The 12,213-nt window shown below is 38.9% G+C and overlaps 1 protein-coding gene across 3 annotated transcripts in view; it reads left to right on the forward strand.

Annotated features, from left to right (window-relative positions):
- The window catches only part of tbc1d32 (TBC1 domain family, member 32), a 104,174-nt gene that overhangs the window by 41,685 nt on the left and 50,276 nt on the right, over positions 1-12,213 (forward strand). For all 3 annotated transcript variants that reach the window (XM_082504913.1, XM_082504912.1, XM_082504914.1), the window contains exons 26-28: positions 1,922-2,021; positions 2,109-2,234; positions 10,215-10,298. In XM_082504913.1, coding sequence (XP_082361039.1) covers positions 1,922-2,021; positions 2,109-2,234; positions 10,215-10,298 — 310 coding nt within the window. The remainder of the gene's footprint in view (positions 1-1,921; positions 2,022-2,108; positions 2,235-10,214; positions 10,299-12,213) is intronic.

A 12,213-nucleotide genomic window follows, 5' to 3' on the forward strand; every position in this document is an offset into this window, starting at 1 on the left:
AGGCCTAAAAACATACTGGCAGCAAAGTTACTTTATAAAATGAGCAGAGAGGTTTACAGTCAGACATCAGTATAAAAGCAAAACACTGAGCACAAAAGCCTCTCTGCAACTTTACTCAGCTGTGCACACATGCAGAGATCTGCAACATCAAACATCAACTATTTTCTTTTGTATCTAGTATTGTATTACATAGCATAACGTTACATTCATTAAAATGCAATGTAATTTAGGATTTTAAAGAAACTGTTTAATGCTGTGAGTCAAATTCCCCAAAAATCCCAAAAAAGCAATAACGAACAAACGAAAAATACAGTTGTATTGTGACAGCCCTCTGCCCTGCCTGCTGTGTGTGTCCATCTGTATTGTTTTGCTTGTTCCTTTAGTTTGAGTTAATTAGCACAACTGGGAGCACCCGGTCAGTCTCCTTGGGGCATTTAAAAGCTGGCTTTTGCTCTCTGTCCATCCACCCAGCACCGTGCTATCTTTTTGGTTGGCTTTAGTCTGATTATTTTAGGTTATACACTCACAACACCACACACCTACCATCCAAACACTCATCCATCTGTTGACACACTGATAAAACTTATAAAGTTAACTGTGATTGTTTATTTTTGGTTGATAAATTGTGCAGTTTTTAATGTGCCTCTCCCATTACTTATCATGGCTCATGAGCCGAACCATGACAGACACTCTGAGGAACCCTGTCTTATACTTTTTAAGAAAGTGACTAGAGGTGCACTCAAATTGAATGTCCATGAATTTAATTAAACCCAGCTTGGTAGTTTTTGTGTAACCTTGCTGGCCAGCAAACAGGATTGAAAACTTACCTCTCCATCAGCTTCCTAATAATGTAAGGACACAGAAATTTAAAGGCTCGCTTTGTTACCTACAGTAACAGCAAGGTCATGTGGGGTTTGTCTCTATGCCTTCAAGTGCTCCTGTTTCCTGTCATATCCCCCCCCAAAACAAACAAACAAACAAACAAACAAACAAACAAACAAACAAACAAAAAATGTCATTTAGCACTTCAGGTTTGGCTGTAGCGGCAACTGTGATCCTGAATAGTTGTCTGTCTCTGTAATTGACTAGCCTGCCAATAGTGTAACAATATCATGCTGCTCACATATTCATTACAAGTTCTCAAGCTGCATACAGATTGTGTGCCATTCCAATTTTTTCCAACATCTTCAGACAAGCACATCATTGAGTGGTAGACTCAAATACCAACAGGGATTATCATGAGTGTAGGGCACAGACAATTGGATAAAGAGGCCTGCTTTCTAAACTTCATTAACATTTAGAGCATATTATTTTGGCAAGTCACATGCTGAGTTATGACCCAAAAGTTATGGTTCTTCAGAAATAAGTAATGAGAAAAATAATGAATGCGGCACTAAATGGCAGTGGGTTATACAAATAAAGAAATAAATGAAGGAGGAAAAGAGGGGGGAAAAAACAAAGAGGGGGCGAAATAAGTGATGGCACATAAATATAAACAACCATTTTATGAAATGCTACCAGCTCAGAGCAAAACAATTGCTCAGTAATGAATTCATCAACACTGTTTAACTGCACTACGCTATTCATAATTTTCCGTGTTTCAGAAATACTGTCACCATACATTATCATCAGAAAGATAAAGTATATTCCATTGAATTACAAACAAATGCTAGCAGCCCTGCATAATAATGTGTCAAAAATTCAGAAAAACAGCCATAAAATAGTCAGAGTAAGACAAAGAGAATAAATGGAAATAACGTGACTCATGCAAGTCTGAAAAGGACTTGCAGTGCTAATCACCACATCTTAATATGTTTTTGTTATCATGACATTGTAACCGTGTGGATTTAAGCGTAACGTATTAAACATTGTGTGGGCATAAGTGGGCATCAGGTTTTTTTTTTTAATCTGCTTGCTCTAGGGAGAAGGAGAACATCCTTACCCCTGGCCCTGGTTTTCATGCTATCCCGTACCTCGCTGCTACACTTTGGATCCACCAGACATCCTACATACCTCACCGGGTAGGAGGAACATTGATGAACTCACTAATAATATCTTAGTGTTATTGTGATTTTTTTTTTCACCTCTAGTCCTTTGTCTGTCTTCAGACTCCGAGATCAGTGCGTTTCTGTCTTCATGGAAAGATCCAAAGAATGACGGAAGCTGGGTGGAAGCCTGCCGAACGTTGTACTGTAAAGTCATGGCGTCAAAACCCAACGTGTTAACTGGAAAGGGTAAGCTGCTGGCTCTCTGGGTTTCTGTTTCTCCCACATCTAGTTAAACGCATCACATTTCTAATACACTACATTGCCCCCTGTGTTGATTGTAGAAGAGATGCTCTTGCAGCAGTTGAAAAAAGTGCAAATTATCTTTTTACGCTAAAAATGTTTCTCTTAAAGTGTGAGAGAATTTTTTATTTTTAAAAAGTATAGAAAAGCTAACTGAAGGGTCATGAAGAGTACTTCACAAACTGTGCTGGGTATGACTGAGCATTACTTCTTGAGGATTGGTGATAATGTATTTCACGCTATTTCATTCAAACAACAGTACCAGAAAGGAGACTAACTTGTGGATTTTAGAAAGAAATGGCTAGTGGTAAGAGTCACACCAATTAGAACATGTAACAGCTACCGATTTCAGAAATACCTGTGAAGAAGCTCGTCGAATTAATGTCTTTTTTGAACTATTTTGTACCTACAGCTTAATTCACGTTCAGTGTATCTGCACCATTTGCTTTAGCTATTTTTCTTTGCCTCCAGGAATGTGGAGAATGATGACAGATCTCAGTATAATTTCTGTGTAAATTTGGCTGCCACATCAGATTTGCAATTTAAAGAATCTTTTTAAAACAAATGACTGTTGTTGTTTCTTAGTTTCTCCTTAAGGAATATTATTTGACCAAAAAGATGAAAAATGCAGGGTTTAAATTAAAGGAGTCAAACAGTAAGACAAAGGCATATATTAACACTGTGCACCCCATGGAGGATTTCTCTTTTTGTTTGAGAGCACCAGAGTACACAAGGAAGAAAAGAGTGTGAAATGCTGGTGGAGTGGATGGTTTGATTGTGAGTGTTTTGTGGATCAGGGATGAGGGGACACATTTAAATTGTAGATGGGAATACCAATGAGCTTACTGGCTGAAAAAGTTAACTTTAAGTTTGTTCTCAGTGGTTCAACTGTAAGGATGTAAAAAATAGACAAAAGCAGAAAAAAACTGCTCAGCAATGCTTCGGTACCGAAGAAGAAGGTTGGAGAAGCAGGTAACTGTGTGTCTCTGTTAGCAGACAATGCTTCTAAGTGTCACTGGTATGTCTACGATTTCAGTATTTGAGATGTTAAGATGGAGAAAGTAAGACACAGAATACTAGGGGAGAAAGACTTTCTCCCCTTTCTCTGCTGTTACTGACGAGTGCAAGAATGCGCGTGTTTTCCCCGTGTTTTAAGCCAAGAGTAGTTGTAATTTATCGTTTGTAGTGAGAAATGGAGTACATAGCCCTGTGGGAGTGAGAATAATGGTGGGTGACAGTGAATTGTCAACTTTAATTGCTTGTGCTCTGCTGGAGAGGAAGTTATGGACCCAGCGGTGCTGCAGTTAGTTGATTACTTAATGGCATGGATTGATGGTAGGAGTAAAGTTTATGTATGCATCTTGAAAGGTGAGCACTTACATCTTCTAATCACATTCAAATAAGCTCTATTGGCTTTCACATAAGCCATGTTGTCACAAATATTTATGTTTCGTTAATGCCAAGGATAGTTTGGGCAAGAACATTTTAAGCCTCCTGAAAGGCTTCATAGATAAATCGAATTCAACTAAGACTAAAGAAGTGACTAGATTTGGTGTTTGCTGTTTTATAGTAACATATTTGCTTGACTGACAGAGTGATTAAGTGACTGTAAATAACACAAGTAATTAGTAACACCACCAAGAGACCACCATCCTGATCTAAGGAATTATTTAAATAAAATAAAAGTGTTATCCTCTTTCCACTGTTCTGCATCTGTGTGATGCAGTTATTCTGAATTCAGTAGCTATATAAATGGGAGAGCTAAAACTAATTTCACTGGTCACTGGGACATGACTAAAGCTCCATGTATAGAATCAAGAGTCAAATCTAATAACAAAAATACTTCAAAGGTTTGGTGACTTTGCCCAAAATAAGGTTTAAAGGGACTTTTTCCCTGTAGATTGTGCTTGTACATGTTTATAGCTTCATTATCAGAGTATTTTTGGAGCAGGGACAGGACAGCATCTTTAGTGTTTAAGAATTCTTCTATAGTCGTTTTTTTTTAAGGATTCTTTGACTCTATATAATAAAAAACACCTTTATTTAACTATCTCCCTCGGATTGATATTAGAGGTCTTGTCACATGATGTCTTTAGAAGGAAAAGAGTTAAATGTACATCCACTAGCAAGGAGCTCAACCCCCAATGCAAATGAAAAATGTTGATTGATAATGAAGCACTGAGCTAAGCCAGAGGTGGCAGTTTGGAGAAACTGCTGTAAGGATTGGCGGTGAGCTTCGCATATCCCTTGATATCGTAGCGAGAGGATGAAAAATTAAGAAACAAAGGAAAGGGATGATGGTAAATCGAAGCAAAAGCAAACAAGTATGAACAAACAGTTTAACTGTGTTAATTTACTTTAAAATCATTTTTATCCTTTGTTTTTTCTTACTGGTGTGTAAGACTTTTTTACAGGACTCTTCAGCAATCTGACACTGTTAATCAGATTTCACTTGATTAGCTGATCATCAACAAGTCTAAACACCTCACTAAAAGCAGAAATTTGGGCAGTTTACTGGTCTGAAGCATTTAGTTAGCATGTTTATGTTCCAGCAAATTCACCCCAAGGTCAGACCCACTCTAGAAATGTGGTCTGAACAATGCTCAGAAAATCTCCAAAAGTTGATTCTGTTCATCTGGACGTAGCGTTTTCAGTGGGAGAAACGTTTCGTCACTCATCCAAGTGACTTCTTCAGTCTCAGCTGACTGCAGGTTTCCCCAACCTTATAAACAGTACATTTGCATAATGACTGAAACCAGCCCACTGAACGAACAAAGGCCTGGGAGGTCAGTTCCTTCATTATAATTATGCAAATTCTCATGACCATTGATCAACAACCATTGATCAATGGCCATGAGTACCATTCACAGAGAGTTGGGGAATGGCTGCAATCACAGCATTGTAAGATGGTGAAAGATGTACCTTTAGGCCCCCTCCTCGATTCAGAGATGGTCTTTCCCTTTTCACGTAAATGGCCTCCTTGACTCCGCGTTCAAACCAGTGTTCCTCCCTGTCCAGGATGTGTACATCCTCATCATTGAAAGAGTGTCCACTGGCCTGTAGGTGTAAATAGACCGCAGAGTCCTGGCGAGACGAGGTAGCTCTTCTGTGTTGTGCCGTCCGCTCCGCCAGAGGTTGTTTGGTTTCCCCGATGTATAAATCCTGGCAATCCTCCTGGCACTTAACAGCGTGCACTATGTTACTCTGTTTGTGTCGGGGGACCCAATCCTTGGGGTGGACCAATTTTTGGCGCAGTGTGTTTTGGGGTTTAAAAGCCACAGAGACCTGGTGTTTAGAAAAAATGCGTCTCAACTGTTCCGATACTCCTGACCAGAGATGGGGAGTAACGCGTTACTGTAATCTGATTACTTTTTTCAAGTAACGAGTAAAGTAAGGGATTACTATTGCAAAATTGGTAATTAGATTACCGTTACTTTCCCGTAGGAATTCTGCGTTACTGCGTTACTAAAACCGTGATTTTTTTGCGAGAATGTCTCATGACAGTGACAGTGATCATATATCGAGTGCGGAGAGAGTATGAGCATGCAGCGTTTAAAGCGTGGAAGTACTGACCTTACTTTGAGTTTGATTCCATAAAAAGTGACAAAAACATTAGCGTCTGTTGTGCGTGGGAAGAAAACTTTTTACAGCGAAAAAAACCCCTAAACTTCCAAGCAAGCACTGAGTGCGCCATGACGTAATGGGAAATTCTGAGTCTTTGACTTTATTTATTTTCTGCTGTGTTTTACTTGCATCTATTTGAAAGACTGAGTGTAAACACAAAAAATATTTTATTTTATGTGCTGGAATGTGTAGAAAATAGGTTTAAATGTTAAACTAATTTATTCAAGTCAGAGAATGTTGCATATAATTTAATTTTTGCTTGATGCATAAAGTTAAAAGATTAAAACTGATAAAGCAAGTTAAGTTAAAAAAAAGAGACTTTTCCATTTGATTACATTTTGTATGATGGATTATGTAGAAAAAGTAGAATTGGGCTGAAAGATCTATCGCTTTATCACCTCTTCAGGTTGTAAATCGTGTTTTTAAAAAGTAACTAAGTAACTAATTACTTTTGAAAATAAGTAATCAGTAAAGTAACGGGATTACTTTTTTGGGGAAGTAATCAGTAATTAGTTACTGATTACTTTTTTCAAGTAACTTGACCAACACTGCTCCTGACACGTACGAGATCACTACAGGGATCACTACAAAATGCTCAGAAAAAAGAAAAAAGAGTGAGAGGGACATCTAAGAACCTACAGGCCTCATTTACTGTAGCAGGATCATGAATATTAAAGTTCGTGACAGTACAACTGGAAAAAGAACAAGTATGGCTTATTTAGAACGGTTGCCTCTTCCCTCTAAAAAGACCTTGACAGTACGACTTAGTGTTGCGAGTTATATTTGAGCAAACCACAAGGCTTCTGTAACAATGTCCTTTGGACAGTTAACACCAGAGTAGAGATATCAGCACAAACTTATCATACCACCTGGTGGTGGAGGGGCAATGATTTAGGCTTATTTTGCTGCCACACGACTTGGGAAACTTGCAGTCATTGAATCGACCATAAACTCAGTGTATCAGAGTATTCTGGAGTCAAATCTTAGGCGCTTTCTTCAACAGCTGAAACTGAGTCATGCAATTGGATAATCATCCCAAGCACAGCAGCAAATCTACAACAGAGTGGCCAAAAAAGAAAAGAAGCAAGGTGTTGCACAGGCCAAGTCAAAGTCCAGATCTTAACCTTATGGAAATGCTGTGGATTGATCTCTGCACATTAAAGAATGCCTGTAAACCTCAATGAAGTGGAGCAAAGCTGTAAGAAACACTGGCTCAAAGTTCCTGCACAATAATGTCCATGTGACTGATAAAGTCACACAGAAAACAATTATTTCATGTTATTGCTGCTAAAGGTGTTTTTACAAGCTGGTGAATCATGGGGTGGACTTAGTTTTTCACAGGACTGCAGTCCTATGAAAATATGACTACATAAACATTGATGATCCAGATTCAGGAGGGAGACCACCTCTGTGTGTTGGATGCACAAGGTCAAATAAATAATCTTTCTTATTGACTTGATGGGTGTAATATATGCTAAATATATTAATAGTGAAAAGAACAAAAAATCCAGATGACACAATTTGAAGGTTTTCAGGTTGTTTTTTTTTTTTAAAATTTAGCCTCCTTTTCTCCTGATTGCTTTTATTGAAATTCAGGTGCACTTCACACTTTTCCTCACCAAGATTACATAAACCTGATGTCCATGAACCTTTTAAGACTCATCATCAATGTCGTTGACAGCCACTGTGAAATTGCACCTACGCCTACTTTTCCTATGTAGGAGCAAATAGCTGTGATTCAACGAAGACAAAAATATATTCAAATGAAGGAGGGCTGACAATCTTGTCATTAATGCATGTACTGCACAGTGATTGCCTCCTTTCATCAGTACACTGTTGAAGCCTGTAAAAGCAACTACTCCACAGCTCATTTGAGGCTTTTCACTGGACGACCACGATCAAGATTTATTATCATTTAGGCTTGTCTTTGCTGTCGAAGTGCTATTTCATGTGTCACATCATTAACCACGTACAACCTGGTATTTCACTTCTCGAGAAACATTCAGTGAAGGAAATGTTTTATCTTTTATGAACTGACTACTAAAGGAAACTGATTTCCTGGGAAGTTTATTCAACAATTACTTGCGTCTATTTCTGAATATGAAGACACTGTGATTATCACTTGTCTTTGACAAGCTTCTATTCAGCTGGATGATGATATTGATTATGCTATCTCTTGGTTGAAACACTTACAATTAGAACTGTTTCACGTTCAATACCTTACTATCTTGTCAGCTTATCAATTCCCTAATTGGTTTTCCTCAGCAGCATATCAATGAAATGCATTCACTCGTGCTCAGAGTTACTGAGCTGTGGAGTGAATAGGTTTGATCAGCCCTTTTAGTCTTCTCTGAATTGGCAGCTTGTGAAATGATTGGAAGGCTGTGCCACTGTGTTTACAAAACACCTTACACTTAGTTCACATATTTAGTAGTATAACAAAAACATGCTTCAAAAAAGGTAAAAAAAAAAAGTATTTTATACCAGGACACAAACAGGAAAAGAATGGACAGTAGGTGGAAAAATGTTAATCAAAGGTAGCTAGTGTGAAATATGAGCCATCCAATCAAACAAACTTCACACAGCAGCAGACAACAGCCCAAGGGACTAGAATCCATCCAGGAATTTCAAGGAAGCTATAATACCTACTTTCCCAAATCCATTGAATCCAGAAACAAAAATAGTGGCAGCTGCTAGTGCTACCCCTCAGCTGCTATTAGATACATGTATACATGTCGACTTGTTTTCAAGTCATCTTATTCACAGAATTTTTTTAGAACACTTGACCTCTGACCTTGAGGTTTTGAGATTTCAACTCCTCCTTTTAAGTAATTGAACCTATGGTATCAATATGGAAAATCCTACGTCGCCTCATTGTCGAGTTATCACATTCATTAGATTTTCAGAAAACTTGAACTCTGACCTTGTGGTCAAAGAGACTGGAGTTTGAACTCTTCCAAGACTTTAAGTAGATGTACCCATGGTATGAATGTAAAAATTCTAGGTGACTGTGTTCTCAAGTTATCACATTCACAAGATTTTCAGAAAACTTGACCTCTGACCTTGACCTTGAGGTTGAGATCACTGAGATTTGAATTTTATCATTATTGTTAACATAAAAAGTTTGTGAACGTTCTCATATTCATAAACTTGCTTGTCCACACCGCCCACCTGCCCAACTGCCTTTTATGGCTGAGGTGTAAAAACTCTATTTGATTCGAATTTGGTCAACATCCTCTACAAGGTTATGGTCCTGTGCACCTCTGGATGACTTCCAATGCTTTAGCCCAATCTTTGACTGCTTGCATTTCTGCACATGCACGTTCACCTCGGATGGCAAACCTACGCAGAGCATCAGCTTTCAAACTGACTTGACTTCATGGCAAGGGTCATGACTGGTGGTGAGTTTTGGATCGAACAGGAGTTTACAATGTCAAAGTTGGCACATCAGATCAGCAATGTGGTGCATACTAATCTTTGACTTTCACAAGGTTGTGCACCATGCATTTGTCCCTCTGGGTCAGCCTGTAAATGCAGACTTCTACTGTAACATCCTGAGGCATCTGAGGCTGAGCATTTGGCAGAAAACGCCTGAACTGTGATGTGTGCTGTGGTGTGCCAGCACAAAGCGCATTGAAAAGACAGGAGTTCTTTGGCCACAAAACAGACTAAAACAAACCAGTCTATTCATTTGGCCTACTATGAGTTAAAACAATAGGTTAAACTCTTTGGCCTGTAGAAGGTTGGTTTTGTATCGTCTTTATTTGCTGTTTCTTCCTACCTCACCACGCTCTTCCTCTCTTATTTCCACAATTAGATCTTCAGTGACTGTGGGTGGTTCTTTGCGCAGACGTGTTAAGTGACACTAAAAGCCATGCTGACACAGTTTACTGAGTGACAGTCGGGGCCAGTGAATCCACAGTTGATACAAGATGTACATTTTTTGTGTTGTATTACAGTGCATGTAATTTTTTCGCTGAGCTATAATTTACTTTGTCAGAGACATCCTTATCCTAGAAGTGAAGCAGGTTTGTTTTTAAACTTCTATTATATATTATCTTTTATTAGTATTTATAATGCTAATGACTTTATGCCAGCTGAGCACACTGTACGTCTTACATGGAAAGTATCTGTCCAATCCACTTACAGCTGCTTAATAGCGTAGAAAACAGGATGGAACCAACAATCTAAAAATAGTTGAAAGCTGACATTTGACTGTTTAAATTGGATTTCCTTTGAACGCAATAGTTAATGCAGACCTGCTATCTTATGATTTTTTATGTGCCTGATCTTTCTCCTCAGTGCTGGCTGACCTTCTGGAGAAAGTTGTAGCCCATCTATCCAATTCTGCTTCAGAGTGCTTCTTCTCTCCAGCTCCGTACAAAGGTCAGTAAGAAGAGCAATACCCCCCCCCCCCCCCCCCCAACCCTCCATTCTTACAGTTTAGTCAAGGAAAATAACTAAAGGGCACTTTGTGGATCAGTGAAGACAGACATACCGAACCTCTGTGCTCTGCTCTGTTTACTTTATTTCTGGGTTATGAAAATTATGTAAAGGTAAATGTTGGTTACACTCCAAAGCATATACAGTACACACTGTGTATAAATGTTTTAACACCTAATTAACACCTTTAGTGCAGTGTATTTCATGTAAGTTTGAACTTGACACTTTGTTTTCTGTTGTGGGTTGTTATTGCCTTCTACTCCAGTCGCTTCTGAAAGGGCCTGTTGGCTCAGTCAGCTGAACTGAAGCCTGCTTGTGCTTCAGTGTGGAGATCTGGTTTGTTAATAGTCTTGGTGAACTGAACCCTGGCGATTAAACTAGCCCTGAGGATAGGAACCAAAGCTGGTGATAACAACTGTGTATAGACGGTATAAAAGCACCATCTTGGTCTTTTGTGACCAGACATGGCAAAAAAGACGTCCCTTTTTTGTCATGACTGGTTACAAAAGACCAAGATCTGATTGTTCAACTAAAGAAAACACACACGCATTGGCTATTAAGTTTTAAATGATGATGAGATTGTATGTCTACTCTGGGAGTCATAAACATCATTAGACCAGTGCACATATTGTCTCTAAAACACTTGGGTGGAGAGATGAGGAAACCTATCAGTGCTCTGTCTTGGTTGTTGAGTTAACTAATGTGGAAATAAAATTTATCCAGCAGTAAACCTGAGTTTGCGGTGAGGGAAGCATCTTGTACAGTACAGCACTTTCCAGCAGGAACTTCGATAGAATGTAAAATAAGACATTTTGTGTATTTTAAAAAGACATTCAGTGTGTTTTTGTTGTTGCCGCACTAATCAACCACTTACTACTAACTGCAATGGTAGTTTATTGGATTGGAAAGTGTGGCGATGCTCGCCACCTGGTCACCCTTCTTGCTTGTTGGTGTGGGCAGGTCTCATTTGTAGGTGCTGGAGAGCTGCTGTGGCTCATTTCCATCAGTGGCACTGGCAATCCCTGGGCTCATCAGTGCACTATAAAGGCCCTCAGAACCCAACTGTGTAGTGGCTCTCCTCCCTGAGAAACATTCTGGATTATAGTTTGGGTTTTTGCACTAAACAGCATTGTGTACACAGTCTCTTCAAGCATGCACTCACTTAAGCCACAGCCATTGACTGTACACATGGTTAGTTTAGGTTTTTCTCTTGTTTCTTTAATTTAAAATAAATAGTCTTTTTAATTGGCATTTGTGTGTGCATCTCCTGTTTTGTCATGGTTGTATGTCCCGGTTCGTGACAGGCTGCATGAGCTCATCTGGTGGGAGTGTAGTACTGTAGTATGTCAGGCATAAAAACGTGGTTTTCATGATAGGAGGAGTGTAGAGTAAGTGTAAATAAAACAGTTTAGAGATGGAATAGACTAAATATTATATTTTAAGAAACTCCAAATTTTCCACTTGTCACAGGGTCTGAGTTGGAAGATTTTGGTAAAGCTTTGTCCCTGAGGTAGTTGAAAAACCCCAGTTGGCTAAAGCGTTGGGGTTTTTTGTTAACAGACATGCTTATGCCTATTTAGTTGGTGTTATTTTTTCATCTAAATTTGTTAGTGCAATTAGCACTTTCAGTACTAATCCATAGCAATGTGTTGTATTTTTCACATTGTCTGTGTGTAAAATACACATGTAAGCATGGATTACACAAAGGATCCTGCACCCCAAGCTGGAAGGCAGGATAAAAATAGAGATCCCTGGAAACAATTCTTTCTGCCCTTAAGAGCAGCTTTTTCCACCACATGCTAAAATGTGTTATGTGTCTCAGATCGAATGAGTGAATGATCTTAGCAGGTTGGAGTAT

This window comes from Aulonocara stuartgranti (assembly GCF_965226115.1).
Source record: "Aulonocara stuartgranti genome assembly, chromosome: 15".
Taxonomy (NCBI): domain Eukaryota; kingdom Metazoa; phylum Chordata; class Actinopteri; order Cichliformes; family Cichlidae; genus Aulonocara; species Aulonocara stuartgranti.